We start from the raw sequence: 18,178 nt of genomic DNA, 5'->3' as shown, positions 1-18,178 counted from the left end.
ACTCTATACACACCAACTCTACCTACTCTATACACACCAACTCTACCTACTCTATACACACCAACTCTACCTACTCTATACACACCAACTCTACCTACTCTATACACACCAACTCTACCTACTCTATACACACCAACTCTACCTACTCTATACACACCAACACTACCTACTCTATACACACCAACACTACCTACTCTACACACACCAACTCTACCTACTCTATACACACCAACTCTACCTACTCTATACACACCAACTCTACCTACTCTATACACACCAACTCTACCTACTCTATACACACCAACTCTACCTACTCAACACACCAACTCTACCTACTCTATACACACCAACTCTACCTACTCTATACACACCAACTCTACCTACTCTATACACACCAACTCTACCTACTCTATACACACCAACTCTACCTACTCTATACACACCAACTCTACCTACTCTACACACACCAACTCTACCTACTCTACACACACCAACTCTACCTACTCAATACACACCAACTCTACCTTCTCAATACACACCATAACTATGCCTCCTCAATACACACCATAACTATGCCTCCTCAATACACACCATAACTATGCCTCCTCTATACACACCATAACTATGCCTCCTCTATACACACCATAACTATGCCTCCTCTATACACACCATAACTATGCCTCCTCAATACACACCATAACTATGCCTCCTCAATACACACCATAACTATGCCTCCTCTATACACACCATAACTATGCCTCCTCTATACACACCATAACTATGCCTCCTCTATACACACCATAACTATGCCTCCTCTATACACACCATAACTATGCCTCCTCAATACACACCATAACTATGCCTCCTCAATACACACCATAACTATGCCTCCTCAATACACACCATAACTATGCCTCCTCAATACACACCATAACTATGCCTCCTCTATACACACCATAACTCTACCTACTCTATACACACCAACACTACCTACTCTATACACACCAACTCTACCTACTCTATACACACCATAACTATGCCTCCTCTATACACACCATAACTATGCCTCCTCTATACACACCATAACTATGCCTCCTCTATACACACCATAACTATGCCTCCTCTATACACACCATAACTATGCCTCCTCAATACACACCATAACTATGCCTCCTCTATACACACCATAACTCTACCTACTCTATACACACCAACACTACCTACTCTATACACACCAACTCTACCTACTCTATACACACCATAACTATGCCTCCTCTATACACACCATAACTATGCCTCCTCTATACACACCATAACTATGCCTCCTCTATACACACCATAACTATGCCTCCTCTATACACACCATAACTATGCCTCCTCAATACACACCATAACTATGCCTCCTCAATACACACCATAACTATGCCTCCTCTATACACACCATAACTATGCCTCCTCTATACACACCATAACTATGCCTCCTCAATACACACCATAACTATGCCTCCTCAATACACACCATAACTATGCCTCCTCTATACACACCATAACTATGCCTCCTCTATACACACCATAACTATGCCTCCTCTATACACACCATAACTATGCCTCCTCTATACACACCATAACTATGCCTCCTCTATACACACCAACACTACCTCCTCTATACACACCATAACTCTACCTACTCTATACACACCAACACTACCTACTCTATACACACCAACTCTACCTACTCTATACACACCATAACTATGCCTCCTCTATACACACCATAACTATGCCTCCTCTATACACACCATAACTATGCCTCCTCTATACACACCATAACTATGCCTCCTCTATACACACCATAACTATGCCTCCTCTATACACACCATAACTATGCCTCCTCTATACACACCATAACTATGCCTCCTCAATACACACCATAACTATGCCTCCTCAATACACACCATAACTATGCCTCCTCAATACACACCATAACTATGCCTCCTCAATACACACCATAACTATGCCTCCTCAATACACACCATAACTATGCCTCCTCAATACACACCATAACTATGCCTCCTCAATACACACCATAACTATGCCTCCTCAATACACACCATAACTATGCCTCCTCAATACACACCATAACTATGCCTCCTCTATACACACCATAACTATGCCTCCTCAATACACACCATAACTATGCCTCCTCAATACACACCATAACTATGCCTCCTCAATACACACCATAACTATGCCTCCTCTATACACACCATAACTATGCCTCCTCTATACACACCATAACTATGCCTCCTCAATACACACCATAACTATGCCTCCTCTATACACACCATAACTCTACCTACTCTATACACACCAACTCTACCTACTCTATACACACCAACACTACCTACTCTATACACACCAACTCTACCTACTCTATACACACCAACTCTACCTACTCTACACACACCAACTCTACCTACTCTATACACACCATAACTATGCCTCCTCAATACACACCATAACTATGCCTCCTCCATACACACCAACTCTACCAGCTGTGTTTTTTAATCAATACTACTCAACCTTTCCCCAATATGAAACCTGTTCTAACTCTGTGTTTCGGAGGGTTGGGATAATGTAGAAGCCTGGTGTAGAGGGCATCCTGCAGGAGCTGCAGGTCCTGACGGAGATCATCGCGGCCCGGTCGGCCTTGTTCATGCAGCTGTTGGGAGCGGGCAGTCAGTCAGACAGACAGCTTTAGGATGAAAATATTTTTTGTTGTCCCACAGCTGATTTGGAAATGGTTTTCTTTCTGCTTTGCTTTGGCTGACAAGTGAGCTGTGTTTGTCACATACGCCTAGAATAACATTGCAGGACTGCGGTTGGGTTCGGGACCAGTTCTTGCGTTAGCGGGTTGGGGGTCGGACAGAAAGCCAGCGGGTGTGGGCACGTGTGATATATAAAATGCTATGGGCGGGAGAGGGATAAATAGATCAATCCTCTGCTGACCTCTAGACCAGGGGTGTCAAACTCATTCCATGGAGGGCCGAGTGTTTTTTCCTTTCAATTAAAGACCTAGACAACCAGGTGAGGGGAGTTCTTTACTAATTAGTGACCTCAATTCATCAATCAAGTACAAGGCAGGACCGAAAAACCCTCAGACACTCGGTCCTCCACGGAATGAGTTTGACACGTGCTCTAGACAACGTCCATTTCTTTCTGACTATGGACAATCAAGTCACCTTCTTCTTCTTCTTCGTTCTGGAGTGATTTAAAGTCTGTTCTGAACATGTGTTCCTCAGGTATGGAGGAGGCTCACTGTGACAGGACAGAGTTCCTCAGCTCATACATGCCGTCCACTGTTGATGACATCATCCTGATCCCCGGCTCCCTGGGCAGGATCCGCTCCAGGTACCCCAACAACCCCAAATGTGAGCGTTGGTTTGTTTGTTTGAATGGTGTATTGATTGATTGATTGATAGATTGATTGACTGACCATTTAAAAACACAATACTGTTTTGAAGAACACGCATTAATAAAATCATTGAGGATTACCCAACTAACCAACTACAAATTCCCAACTAAATTCAGAGTCCTATTTCCATTGTGGTCCTCATAGGCTGCATTTAGACAGGCAGACCAATTCCTCCAGTTACTGGAAAGTCTGCAGTGAAAGACAGAGTACTGTATCTCAGTGACCCTGGCCTGATCCTTGGACTGGGTCACATGGCCAGGTCAGGCAAGGCAACAATAACATAACTTTACCGTGTATCTTTCTGCTCTGAAGAGCACGCCTCCTCCCCAGACTAGGTTGATGTGTCCCTACTGATCCAGTTATAAACTCCGTCCTCAGTACAGTCGAACGAGGCACATTTCCTAACAGTCGACAGTAAATTAGAACACTTTGTCTTTTTTCAGATGATGCAAAATCGGTTGTTGCAAATCTTACGGTGAGTATTATACACATTGTATTTCCATGCACATTGTCTTCTCTAAGTCATTGTTCTGACCAATATTCATATCTGTGTTGTCGTGTCAGAAGGTTAAGGTGAAAAATCCTGAATGATAGTTGATGAAATAGTGGTGACAGAGTTCTACTACTGAGCACCTGGAATCATGTTCTTCTGCTCCCTCAGTGTAAAAAAACGGACCAGCACTTCAAGCCCTATCTGAAGCAGCATCTCCCCAAGCGCCTTCACTACACCAACAACAGGAGAATAGAGGATATCCATCTGTTAGTGGAGAGAAAGTGGCACATCGCAAGGTTATACCCCTCTCTCTCTCTCTCTCTCTCTCCCTCTCCTCTCTCTCCCTCTCTCCTCTCTCTCTCTCTCTCTCTCTCTCCCTCTCTCTCCTCTCCTCTCCTCTCCTCTTCTCTCCCTCTCTCTCTCTGTCCTATTGGCGGTGTCCTATTGGCGGTGTCCTATTGGCGGTGTCCTATTGGGGTGTCCTATTGGCGGTGTTCTATTGGTGTGTCCTATTGGTGGTGTCCTATTGGCGGTGTCCTATTGGTGTGTCCTATTGGCGGTGTCCTATTGGCGGTGTCCTATTGGCGGTGTCCTATTGGTGTGTCCTATTGGCGGTGTCCTATTGGCGGTGTCCTATTGGCGGTGTCCTATTGGGGTGTCCTATTGGTGGTGTCCTATTGGTGGTGTCCTATTGGTGGTGTCCTATTGGCGGTGTCCTATTGGCGGTGTCCTATTGGTGGTGTCCTATTGGCGGTGTCCTATTGGCGGTGTCCTATTGGTGGTGTCCTATTGGTGGTGTCCTATTGGTGGTGTCCTATTGGCGGTGTCCTATTGGCGGTGTCCTATTGGTGGTGTCCTATTGGTGGTGTCCTATTGGCGGTGTCCTATTGGTGGTGTCCTATTGGTGGTGTCCTATTGGCGGTGTCCTATTGGCGGTGTCCTATTGGTGGTGTCCTATTGGCGGTGTCCTATTGGCGGTGTCCTATTGGTGGTGTCCTATTGGCGGTGTCCTATTGGCGGTGTCCTATTGGTGGTGTCCTATTGGCGGTGTCCTATTGGCGGTGTCCTATACCTGGACAGACTCTGTATGTTTGTCATCATCAGTCCCAGTGTTGGTCAGACCCAGTGGAAGGTTCTCACTCCTAGTGTAAACCCATGAGGTAATGTCTGTCTGTCTGTCTGTCTGTCTGTCTGTCTGTCTGTCTGTCGCGGACAACAACTGAAAACAAATCAATGGTTGAAAGACGGAGAGGGACGGAGAGGAGAGGGATGGTTAAGAATAAGCCTGCTCCATGGGGATGTCACCCTCTTTGAGTTGGCACGCCACAGAGCTAAATGAAAGAGCTCTTTGAGATCCCTCCTCCTGCCTGCTAAGATATAGACTCGTTTAATCGCTGGCACCATGAGTTGTGAACTTAATGCTTTCTGAGTGAGACATTCCTACCCTCCTGCAGCTTTGCAGCTAGCTAGCAGAGTAAAACAGTCTTTTAAATTAAATACCCAAATGAAGTGCAATATTTGTTAGCCGTTTTCCCTGCCGTTGGTGATTTTCCCTTACACAGACACCACTGACTGTAGTGCTTAATGCACGCTTAATAAAAAAGTGTCTGTATTTTCAATTACAGGGCTTTTGAGGGGAATGTGGTGGTGTGGGGTTGGCCTTTGGCCGAACTGAATCCTTTAACTTGGGTCTATAAGGATTTCAGTGTGTTACTGTGTGATGTAGGGCTGTATCTGTGTGGTCTGGTTGTAATCAAATCAATGTTATGAAAATCAGACACAATTTCCTTGAATGTTTATCTAGGCTGCACATTGTCTTCATCCTCGGTGAGGAAATGTAGATAGTTCAAATTATTTAAACCTTCAACTGTCTGATGTTGTAAAAGTTCTTTTTTGCATCATGGTTGCTTGTCTTCATGTAACTTCAAAGCCTTTTTTTTTTTTTTATGAATGCATAACGCTGTCTGTCACAGGAAGTATCCAGAAGGAGGAAAGAGGCACCCTGGGAAATGTGGTTTTGCAGGAGATCACGGTTATGACAACAAGATAAACAGCATGCAGGTATGCTAGTTTTATCCTCATCTTGATTTATCAACAAGTGATTTATAACAATTAATTATTAATCATGAACTTATCCTGTTCTTGTTCTTTAGACAATTTTCTTGGGATATGGACCTATGTTTAAATTCAAGACCAAAGTGCCAGTTTTTGAAAACATTGAACTTTACAATGTCATGTGTGGTAAGGCATCTTTTCCATGTATACTTTTTTTTACTTGAGGGAGGCACAGCATTCGTCACCCCATACTCAGACGTTATGGACAGTGAAGTTGCATTGAATTGACTTGAGATCTTTACTGTAGTCGTACAATGTGATATGATACGATAAAATACTTTATTGTCCGTTTTCATGGAACAGATCTGCTTGGCCTGAAGCCTGCCCCTAACAACGGGACTCATGGCAGTCTGAACCACCTGTTGAAAAGCCCGGTCCACAAACCCACAATGCCAGAGGAGGTGTCTAGACCCACTCCCTCAGGTCCCATCATTACTCTGACCGATGACTTAGGCTGCAGCTGTGATGACAAGGTCAGCTACAGAACACCACAGCTCTTATAGCCATAGAGATAGATACTGTATCACTATAGAGATAGATACTGTATCACTGTAGAGATAGATACTGTATCACTGTAGAGATAGATACTGTATCACTGTAGAGATAGATACTGTATCACTGTAGAGATAGATACTGTATCACTGTAGAGATAGATACTGTATCACTGTAGAGATAGATACTGTATCACTGTAGTTATATACTGTATCACTGTAGAGATAGATACTGTATCACTATAGTTATATACTGTATCACTGTAGAGATAGATACTGTATCACTGTAGAGATAGATACTGTATCACTGTAGAGATAGATACTGTATCACTGTAGAGATAGATACTGTATCACTGTAGAGATAGATACTGTATCACTGTAGAGATAGATACTGTATCACTATAGTTATATACTGTATCACTGTAGAGATAGATACTGTATCACTGTAGAGATAGATACTGTATCACTGTAGAGATAGTTACTGTATCACTATAGAGATAGATACTGTATCACAATAGAGATAGATACTGTATCACTGTAGATATAGATACTGTATCACTGTAGAGATAGATAATGTAGATATTGTATGTATCTCTATTGCTCTCACCACAGAACTAGAATGAGAATGTATTTATATGGCTTTCACAGCCGTAGACCGACGGATATTGAGGCTTTTGATTTTATATCAACTTGATACAGTGGGGGGAAAAAGTATTTAGTCAGCCACCAATTGTGCAAGTTCTCCCACTTAAAAAGATGAGAGAGGCCTGTAATTTTCATCATAGGTACACGTCAACTATGACAGACAAATTGGGGAAAGAAAAATCCAGAAAATCACATTGTAGGATTTTTAATGAATTTATTTGCAATTATGGTGGAAAATAATTATTTGGTCACCTACAAACAAGCAAGATTTCTGGCTCTCACAGACCTGTAACTTCTTCTTTAAGAGGCTCCTCTGTCCTCCACTCATTACCTGTATTAATGGCACCTGTTTGAACTTGTTATCAGTATAAAAGACACCTGTCCACAACCTCAAACAGTCACACTCCAAACTCCACTATGGCCAAGACCAAAGAGCTGTCAAAGGACACCAGAAACAAAATTGTAGACCTGCACCAGGCTGGGAAGACTGAATCTGCAATAGGTAAGCAGCTTGGTTTGAAGAAATCAACTGTGGGAGCAATTATTAGGAAATGGAAGACATACAAGACCACTGATAATCTCCCTCGATCTGGGGCTCCACGCAAGATCTCACCCCGTGGGGTCAAAATGATCACAAGAACGGTGAGCAAAAATCCCAGAACCACACGGGGGGACCTAGTGAATGACCTGCAGAGAGCTGGGATCAAAGTAACAAAGCCTATCATCAGTAACACACTACGCCGCCAGGGACTCAAATCCTGCAGTGCCAGATGTGTCCCCCTGCTTAAGCCAGTACATGTCCAGGCCTGTCTGAAGTTTGCTAGAGTGCATTTGGATGATCCAGAAGAGGATTGGGAGAATGTCATATGGTCAGATGAAACCAAAATAGAACTTTTTGGTAAAAACTCAACTTATCGTGTTTGGAGGACAAAGAATGCTGAGTTGCATACAAAGAACACCATACCTACTGTGAAGCATGGGGGTGGAAACATCATGCTTTGGGGCTGTTTTTCTGCAAAGGGACCAGGACGTCTGATCCATGTAAAGGAGCAACGAAGGAGTGGCTTCGTAAGAAGCATTTCAAGGTCCTGGAGTGGCCTAGCCAGTCTCCAGATCTCAACCCCATAGAAAATCTTTGGAGGGAGTTGAAAGTCTGTGTTGCCCAGCGACAGCCCCAAAACATCACTGCTCTAGAGGAGATCTGCATGGAGGAATGGGCCAAAATACCAGCAACAGTGTGTGAAAACCTTGTGAAGACTTACAGAAAACGTTTGACCTGTATCATTGCCAACAAAGGGTATATAACAAAGTATTGAGAAACTTTTGTTATTGACCAAATACTTATTTTCCACCATCATTTGCAAATAAATTCATTAAAAATCCTACAATGTGATTTTCTGGATTTTTTTTTCTCATTTTGTCTGTCATAGTTGACGTGTACCTATGATGAAAATTACAGGCCTCTCTCATCTTTTTAAGTGGGAGAACTTGCACAATTGGTGGCTGACAGAGGGTAGTGCGTACGGCCCAGTACATCACTGGGGCCAAGCTTCCTGCCATCCAGGACCTCTATACCAGGCGGTGTCAGAGGAAGGCCCTCAAAATTGTCAAATACTCCAGCCACCCTAGTCATAGACTGTTCTCTCTGCTACCGCACGGCAAGCGGTACCGGAGTGCCAAGTCTAGGTCCAAAAGACTCAACAGCTTCTACCCCCAAGCCATAAGACTCCTGAACAGCTAATCATGGCTACCCGGACTATTTGCACTGCCCCCCCACCCCATCCTTTTACGCTGCTGCTACTCTGTTAATTATTTATGCATAGTCACTTTAACTCTACCCACATGTACATATTACTTCAACTACCTCAACTAGCTGGTGCCCCCGCACATTGACTCTGCACCGGTACCCCCCTGTATATATAGCCTCCCTACTGTTATTTTATTTTACTTCTGCTCTTTTTTTTCTCAACACTTTTTTTGTTGTTGTTTTATGTTTACTTTTTTGTTAAAAAGAAATGCACTGTTGGTTAAGGGCTGTAAGTAAGCATTTCACTGTAATGTCTGCACCTGTTGTATTCGGCGCGTGTGGCCCAAAAAAAATGATTTGATTTGACTAAATAATTTTTTCCCCCACTGTATATGCTTCAATAAAATAAATCAGATTGATTTCTGCATATCAAGAAATAGACTACATGTGTGTTTGACCTATGATCTGACTGATATCTGTTGCACTAGGCATTACTCCATGTTGTAATTTAATGTGTTAAACTGGTTTCTGTGTCTGGGACTGATTGTTGTCTCTAATCAATAGCTACTGCTATTCATTCTCATGCTTGTCTGGGACTGATTGTTGTCTCTAATCAATAGCTGCTGCTATTCATTCTCATGCTTGTTTGTTTGATTCCTCTTCTTCTTACTTCTGTCTGTGAAGTCGTCTTGCTTCTGCAAGGATTATAGATCTCTTGCAAGAGATTTTCACCTTCAATCTTTTGCAGTTACGTTCAAAAAATAGGGGGCAGAGAGCTTTGAAAGTCCCCCTTGTAAGAGGCTATAACCTGGAGTCACTGTGGCTCTGTTTCTTGCAGAACCAAGTGGAAGAGCTTAATCAGAGACTGAGGCAAGCTGTTGATGGTACGTCTCTCTCTGGTCCATATCGTTGGTCTTATGCCTGAGTAGTAGTAATGCTAACACCTGTGTAATAATCTGTAATTACTGCACTAACAATGTTGTTATTAACATGTTATTACATAGGGGTTGAAACGTGACCTATTTCTCATATTACTATTGAATATCATCTTCAGAGTGTTGTTACAAGCTTCTGGGGTTGTCCTCTTCTCCTCCAGACAGCAAGAACCTCCCTCATGGTCGACCTGCACTTCTGTTCCGTGCTAAATATAGCATTCTACACCACAGTGACTATATCAGTGGGTACAGTGAATCACTCTCTATGCCCCTATGGACGTCCTATACTGTCTCCAAACAGGTATGTCATACAGGACATAGCTTACAAGTTTCATACATTGTTTATGTTGATATTAGCTATATGCTATTTACTGCACACTTGAGTTTATAACTTGACTTTTGACTTGAATGCAAGGGAAAATAGCTAATTCAAGAATCCTCTCAAGATAAGCCCATGGACTGGTACATACATCGTCAATACTTTATGTTGACTACTAAGTTGAACAGTGGTCTAATTATAGTCTAGAGTAGGGCTCTCCAACCCTGTTCCTGGAGAGAAACCGTCCTGTAGGTTTTAACACCAACCCTGTTCCTGGAGAGATACCGTCCTGTAGGTTTTAAAACCAACCCTGTTCCTGGAGAGATACCGTCCTGTAGGTTTTTAACTCCAATCCTGTTCCTGGAGAGCTTACCGCCCTGTAGGTTTTCACTCAAATCCAATCAAATCAAATTTGATTTGTCACATGCGCAGAATACAACAGGTGTAGACCTTACCGTGAAATGCTTACTTACAAGCCCTTAACCAACAATGACGTTTTAAGAAAAATAAGTGTTAAGAGAAAATATATTTTTTTAAAGTATGATGATGATAATAATAATAATAATAATAATAATAATAATAATAATAACAGTAGTGAGGCGATATACAGGGGGTACCGGTACTGAGTCAATGTGGGGGGGCACCGGTTAGTCGAGGTCATTGAGGTAATATGTACAGCGCATTCGGAAAGTATTCAGACCCCTTGACTTTTTCCACATTTTGTTACATTACAGCCTTATTCTAAAATTGATTAAATTGTTTTTTTTCCCTCATCAATCTACACACAATACCACATAATGACAAAGCAAAAACAGGTTTTTAGAAATTCTTGAACATTTCGTACAAATAAAAAACAGATATCACATTTACATAAGTATTCAGACCCTTTACTCAGTACTTTGTTGAAGCACCTTTGGCAGTGATTACAGCCTGGAGTCTTCTTGGGTTTGACGCTACAAGCTTGGCACACCTGTATTTGGGGAGTTTCTTCCATTCTTCTCTGCAGATCCTCTCAAGCTCTGTCACGTTGGATGGAGAGCTTCACTGCACAGCTATTTTCAGGTCTCTCCAGAGATATTTGATCGGGTTCAAGTCCGGGCTCTTGCTGGGCAACTCAAGGACATTCAGAGACTTGTCCCGAAGCCACTCCTGTATTGTCATGGCTGTGTGCTTAAGGTCGTTGTCCTGTTGGAAGGTGAACCTTCGCCCCAGTCTGAGGTACTGAGCACTCTGGAGCAAGTTTTCATCAAGGATCTCTCAGTACTTTGCTCTGTTAATCTTTCCCTCGATCCTGACTAGTCTTCCAGTCCCTGCCGCTGAAAAACATCCCCACAGCATGAAGCTGCCACCACCATGCTTCACCGTAGGGATAGTGCCAGGTTTCCTCCAGACGTGACGCTTGGCGTTCAGGCCAAAGAGTTCAATCTTGGTTTCATCAGACCAGATAATCTTGTTTCTCATGGTCTTGAGAGTCTTTAGGTGCCTTTTGGCAAACTCCAAGCGTGCTGTCATGTGCTGTTTACTGAGGAGTGGCTTCCGTCTGGCCACTCTACCATAAAGTGTTGCAGAGATGGTTGTCCTTCTGGAAGGTTCTCCCATCTCCACAGAGGAACTCTGGAGCTCTGTCAGAGTGACCATCGGGTTCTTGGTCACCTCCCTGACCAAGGCCCTTCTCCCCCAATTGCTCACTTTGGCCGGGCGGCCAGCTCTAGGAAGAGTCTTGGTGGTTCCAAACTTCTTCCATTTAAGAATGATGGAGGCCACTGTGTTCTTGGGGACCTTCAATGCTGCAGACATTTTTTGGTACCCTTCCCCAGATCTGTGCCTCGACACAATCCTATCTCGGAGCTCTACGGACAATTCCTTCGACCTCATGGCTTGGTTTTTGCACTGTCAACTGTGGGACCTTATTTAGACAGGTGTGAGCCTTTCCAAATCCTGTCCAATCAATTGAATTTACCATAGGTGGACTCCAATCAAGTTGTAGAAACATCTCAAGGATGATCAGTGGAAACAGGATGCACCTGAGCTCAATTTTGTGTCTCATAGCAAAGGGTCTGAATACTTAAATAAAAATAAATAAATAAATAATTGGTCATTTAGCAGACGCTCTTATCCAGAGCGACTTACAGGAGCAATTAGGGTTAAGTAAATAAGGTATGTATTTTATTTTTAATACATTTGCAAACATTTCAAAAAATCTGTTTTCGCTTTTTCATTATGGGGTATTGTGTGTAGTTTGATGAAGAACAAAATTAATTTAATCAATTTTAGAATAAGGCTGTAACGTAACAAAATGTGGAAAAGGGGAAGGATTCTGAATACTTTCTGAATGCACTGTATCTCTCCAGGAACAGGGTTGGAGTTAAAACCTACAGGGGGGTGTCTCTCCAGGAACAGGGTTAGAGTTAAAACCTACAGGAGGGTGTCTCTCCAGGAACAGGGTTGGAGTTAAAACCTACAGGAGGGTGTCTCTCCAGGAACAGGGTTGGAGTTAAAACCTACAGGAGGGTGTCTCTCCAGGAACAGGGTTGGAGAGTCCTGCTCTAGTGTATTGTCAGTGACTACAGTCTACAGTGGTCTAATGTTGACTACAGTCTACAGTGTTCTAATGTTGACTACAGTCTACAGTGGTCTAATGTTGACTACAGTCTACAGTGGTCTAACGTTGACTACAGTCTACAGTGTTCTAACGTTGACTACAGTCTACAGTGTTCTAATGTTGACTACAGTCTACAGTGTTCTAATGTTGACTACAGTCTACAGTGGTCTAATGTTGACTACAGTCTACAGTGGTCTAATGTTGACTACAGTCTACAGTGGTCTAATGTTGACTACAGTCTACAGTGTTCTAACGTTGACTACAGTCTACAGTGTTCTAATGTTGACTACAGTGGTCTAATGTTGACTACAGTCTACAGTGTTCTAATGTTGACTAGAGTGGTCTAATGTTGACCACAGTCTACAGTGGTCTAATGTTGACTACAGTGTTCTAACGTTGACTACAGTCTACAGTGTTCTAATGTTGACTACAGTCTATAGTGGTCTAATGTTGACTACAGTCTACAGTGGTCTAATGTTGACTACAGTCTACAGTGGTCTAATGTTGACTACAGTCTACAGTGGTCTAATGTTGACTACAGTCTACAGTGTTCTAATGTTGACTACAGTGGTCTAATGTTGACTACAGTCTACAGTGGTCTAATGTTGACTACAGTCTACAGTGGTCTAATGTTGACTACAGTCTACAGTGGTCTAATGTTGACTACAGTCTACAGTGGTCTAATGTTGACCACAATCTATAGTGTTCTAACGTTGACTACAGTCTACAGTGGTCTAATGTTGACTACAGTGTTCTAACGTTGACTACAGTCTACAGTGTTCTAATGTTGACTACAGTCTACAGTGGTCTAATGTTGACCACAGTCTATGGTGTTCTAACGTTGACTACAGTCTACAGTGGTCTAATGTTGACTACAGTCTACAGTGTTCTAATGTTGACTACAGTCTACAGTGGTCTAACGTTGACTACAGTGTTCTAACGTTGACTACAGTCTACAGTGTTCTAACGTTGACTACAGTCTACAGTGTTCTAATGTTGACTACAGTGTTCTAACGTTGACTACAGTCTACAGTGGTCTAACGTTGACTACAGTGTTCTAACGTTGACTACAGTCTACAGTGTTCTAACGTTGACTACAGTCTACAGTGTTCTAATGTTGACTACAGTATTCTAATGTTGACTACAGTGTTCTAATGTTGACTACAGTCTACAGTGTTCTAATGTTGACTACAGTGTTCTAACGTTGACTACAGTCTACAGTGTTCTAACGTTGACTACAGTCTACAGTGTTCTAATGTTGACTACAGTGTTCTAACGTTGACTACAGTCTACAGTGTTCTAACGTTGACTACAGTGTTCTAACGTTGACTACAGTCTACAGTGTTCTAACGTTGACTACAGTCTACAGTGTTCTAATGTTGACTACAGTATTCTAATGTTGACTACAGTGTTCTAATGTTGACTACAGTCTACAGTGTTCTAATGTTGACTACAGTGTTCTAACGTTGACTACAATCTACAGTGGTCTAACGTTGACTACAGTCTACAGTGTTCTAACGTTGATTACAGTCTACAGTGTTCTAATGTTGACTACAGTGTTCAAACGTTGACTACAGTCTACAGTGTTCTAACGTTGACTACAGTGTTCTAATGTTGACTACAGTGTTCTAACGTTGACTACAGTGTTCTAACGTTGACTACAGTGTTCAAACGTTGACTACAGTCTACAGTGTTCTAACGTTGACTACAGTGTTCTAATGTTGACTACAGTGTTCTAACGTTGACTACAGTGTTCTAACGTTGACTACAGTGTTCTAACGTTGACTACAGTGTTCAAATGTTGACTACAGTCTACAGTGTTCTAACGTTGACTACAGTGTTCTAACGTTGACTACAGTGTTCTAACGTTGACTACAATGTTCTAACGTTGACTACAGTCTACGGTGTTCTAATGTTGACTACAGTGGTCTAACGTTGACTACAGTCTACAGTGTTCTAATGTTGACTACAGTCTACAGTGTTCTAACGTTGATTACAGTGTTCTAATGTTGACTACAGTGTTCTAACGTTGACTACAGTCTACAGTGGTCTAACGTTGACTACAGTCTACAGTGTTCTAATGTTGACTACAGTCTACAGTGTTCTAACGTTGATTACAGTCTACAGTGTTCTAATGTTGACTACAGTGTTCAAACGTTGACTACAGTCTACAGTGTTCTAACGTTGACTACAGTGTTCTAACGTTGACTACAGTCTACAGTGTTCTAACGTTGACTACAGTGTTCTAACGTTGACTACAGTGTTCTAACGTTGACTACAGTGTTCTAACGTTGACTACAGTCTACAGTGTTCTAATGTTGACTACAGTATTCAAATGTTGACTACAGTGTTCTAATGTTGACTACAGTCTACAGTGTTCTAATGTTGACTACAGTGGTCTAACGTTGACTACAGTCTACAGTGTTCTAACATTGATTACAGTCTACAGTTTTCTAATGTTGACTACAGTGTTCTAACGTTGACTACAATCTACAGTGGTCTAACGTTGACTACAGTCTACAGTGTTCTAATGTTGACTACAGTCTACAGTGTTCTAACGTTGATTACAGTCTACAGTGTTCTAATGTTGACTACAGTGTTCAAACGTTGACTACAGTCTACAGTGTTCTAACGTTGACTACAGTGTTCTAACGTTGACTACAGTGTTCTAACGTTGACTACAGTGTTCTAACGTTGACTACAGTGTTCAAACGTTGACTACAGTCTACAGTGTTCTAACGTTGACTACAGTGTTCTAATGTTGACTACAGTGTTCTAACGTTGACTACAGTGTTCTAACGTTGACTACAGTGTTCTAACGTTGACTACAGTGTTCTAATGTTGACTACAGTCTACAGTGTTCTAACGTTGATTACAGTCTACAGTGTTCTAATGTTGACTACAGTGTTCAAACGTTGACTACAGTCTACAGTGTTCTAACGTTGACTACAGTGTTCTAACGTTGACTACAGTGTTCTAACGTTGACTACAGTGTTCTAACGTTGACTACAGTGTTCAAACGTTGACTACAGTCTACAGTGTTCTAACGTTGACTACAGTGTTCTAATGTTGACTACAGTGTTCTAACGTTGACTACAGTGTTCTAACGTTGACTACAGTGTTCTAACGTTGACTACAGTGTTCAAATGTTGACTACAGTCTACAGTGTTCTAACGTTGACTACAGTGTTCTAACGTTGACTACAGTCTACAGTGTTCTAACGTTGACTACAGTGTTCTAATGTTGACTACAGTGTTCTAACGTTGACTACAGTGTTCTAACGTTGACTACAGTGTTCTAACGTTGACTACAGTCTACAGTGGTCTAACGTTGTGGTTGTGTTTTCCAGGTGGAAGTAACACCTCTACCAGAGCATCTGACTAACTGTGTCAGACCTGACATCCGTATCCCTCCGGCCTTCAGCCAATCCTGCTCCAACTACAAGGCTGACAAACAGATCTCCTACGCCTTCCTCTACCCTCCACGTACGTCCTCAGTGTTATCTCCTGTCAGATCTCATATTGTTTACCAGTGGCTGGTTGCACCAGTTTGGCGTACGCCTGATTCTAACACTACATTCGGCTTAGCATTTAAAGACTAACTTTGGAACGCCCAGCTGATGCAACCGGCCCATGTACTATAGTTTACAATGTAGTAATAAGACATGAGGCAATCTAAATTGTACTGTACATTCAAGCATTGATTTTCCACCATTTCGTTTCATCTATAGAGCTGGCTCCGACCCAAGACGGCAAATTTGATGCAGTCCTCATCACTAACACCGTACCCATGTACCCAGCATTCAAAAGTAAGTCAAACTTTTTTTTAAACTACATGGCATGTCAAATGTAATCCATAGGCCACATTCATATGTCATCACCAGTGAACAGAAATCACACTGACAAGATGGCCACATTCATATGTCATCACCAGTGAACAGAAATCACACTGACAAGATGGCCACATTCATATGTCATCACCAGTGAACAGAAATCACACTGACAAGATGGCCACATTCATATGTCATCACCAGTGAACAGAAATCACACTGACAAGATGGCCACATTCATATGTCATCACCAGTGAACAGAAATCACACTGACAAGATGGCCACATTCATATGTCATCACCAGTGAACAGAAATCACACTGACAAGATGGCCACATTCATATGTCATCACCAGTGAACAGAAATCACACTGACAAGATGAATTGATGTAATTGGGTCCTGGTTTACTCCTGTTTTCACTCAGTCTAAATTGAATGTTTGAGGAAGTAATTACTTTTAACTAATGACCTGCAGACCCAACAACGAGAGAGACTTAAAAGGAAGACTGGGAGAGTGAATGTGCGTGTGAGTGTTAAAGTGTGTGTGAGAGTCAGTGTGTGTGTGTGTGTGTGTGCGTGTGTGTGTAAAGAGTCAGTGTGTATGGATAGCGTGTGGGTTGACAGTTTAGGGGTGGTCAGTTGTATGACCTCAGATGTTGAAGTGGGCCACTGTGTGTGAGGGCTGCCTCTGTACTGGAAGAATGTTTCCTCACGGTTAGGGCTGGGGATTTTTTTCTGACTGGGTAGATCACATGGTCATGGTTTCTTCATGGTTAGGGCTGGGATGTTTTCCTGACTGGGTAGATCACATGGTCATGGTTTCCTCATGGTTAGGGGATGTTTTTCTGACTGGGTAGATCACATGGTCTTGGTTTTTTCCTCATGGTTAGGGGATGTTTTCCTGACTGGGTAGATCACATAGGCAGAAACAACTAGCACTACACTTTATACTTTAGTTTCAGAACCAAACAGAAGGAAGTGGGTAACCAGCTATAAACTAAACCTATCATAAATATAATAATATGCAATTTAGCAGCAAAGCGACTTACATTTTATATACGGGCAGTTCCAGGAATCGAACCCACTATCCTGGCATTGCAAGCACCATGCTCTACCAACTGAGCTAAATCCTTAGATTGTACAGCAACACATCACATCCAGTACATTGTATCATGTGTTGCTGTATAAACAGTCACTGGTCTCCCTCTCTCTCTTTCTCTCCTGGGAGCTGGTAGGTTAGTCCCCTGTAGCTCAGTTGGTAGAGCATGGCGCTTGCAACGCCAGGGTTGTGGGTTAGTTTCCCACGGGGGCACAGTATGAAAATGTATGCACTCACTAACTGTAAGTCGCTCTGGATAATAGCATCTGCTAAATGACTAAAATGTAATGTCTTTGAAGACAGACAGGCAGCCCACTGAGTGGCAGGCAGAGGGCCCACAGCTCTCTCTCCTGGGAGCTGGTAGGTTAGTCTGGTCTTTGAAGACAGACAGGCAGCCCACTGATTGGCAGGTAGAGGGCCCACAGCTCTC

The 18,178-nt window shown here is 42.5% G+C and overlaps 1 protein-coding gene across 1 annotated transcript in view; it reads left to right on the top strand.

Annotated features, from left to right (window-relative positions):
- LOC311139754 (autotaxin-like) overlaps positions 1-18,178 on the top strand; it is a 52,564-nt gene that overhangs the window by 22,479 nt on the left and 11,907 nt on the right. The window contains exons 13-22 of the mRNA XM_084174696.1: positions 3,303-3,431; positions 3,919-3,950; positions 4,137-4,264; positions 5,942-6,029; positions 6,122-6,209; positions 6,387-6,556; positions 9,805-9,850; positions 10,063-10,202; positions 16,172-16,307; positions 16,553-16,630. Coding sequence (XP_084030822.1) covers positions 3,303-3,431; positions 3,919-3,950; positions 4,137-4,264; positions 5,942-6,029; positions 6,122-6,209; positions 6,387-6,556; positions 9,805-9,850; positions 10,063-10,202; positions 16,172-16,307; positions 16,553-16,630 — 1,035 coding nt within the window. The remainder of the gene's footprint in view (positions 1-3,302; positions 3,432-3,918; positions 3,951-4,136; positions 4,265-5,941; positions 6,030-6,121; positions 6,210-6,386; positions 6,557-9,804; positions 9,851-10,062; positions 10,203-16,171; positions 16,308-16,552; positions 16,631-18,178) is intronic.

The sequence above is a fragment of the Coregonus lavaretus genome, assembly GCF_964263955.1.
Source record: "Coregonus lavaretus genome assembly, chromosome: 13".
In the NCBI taxonomy this organism is placed as follows: Eukaryota; Metazoa; Chordata; class Actinopteri; order Salmoniformes; family Salmonidae; genus Coregonus; species Coregonus lavaretus.
Note: the sequence above shows the minus strand (reverse complement) of the source record. Positions and strands in the feature narration are given on the sequence as shown.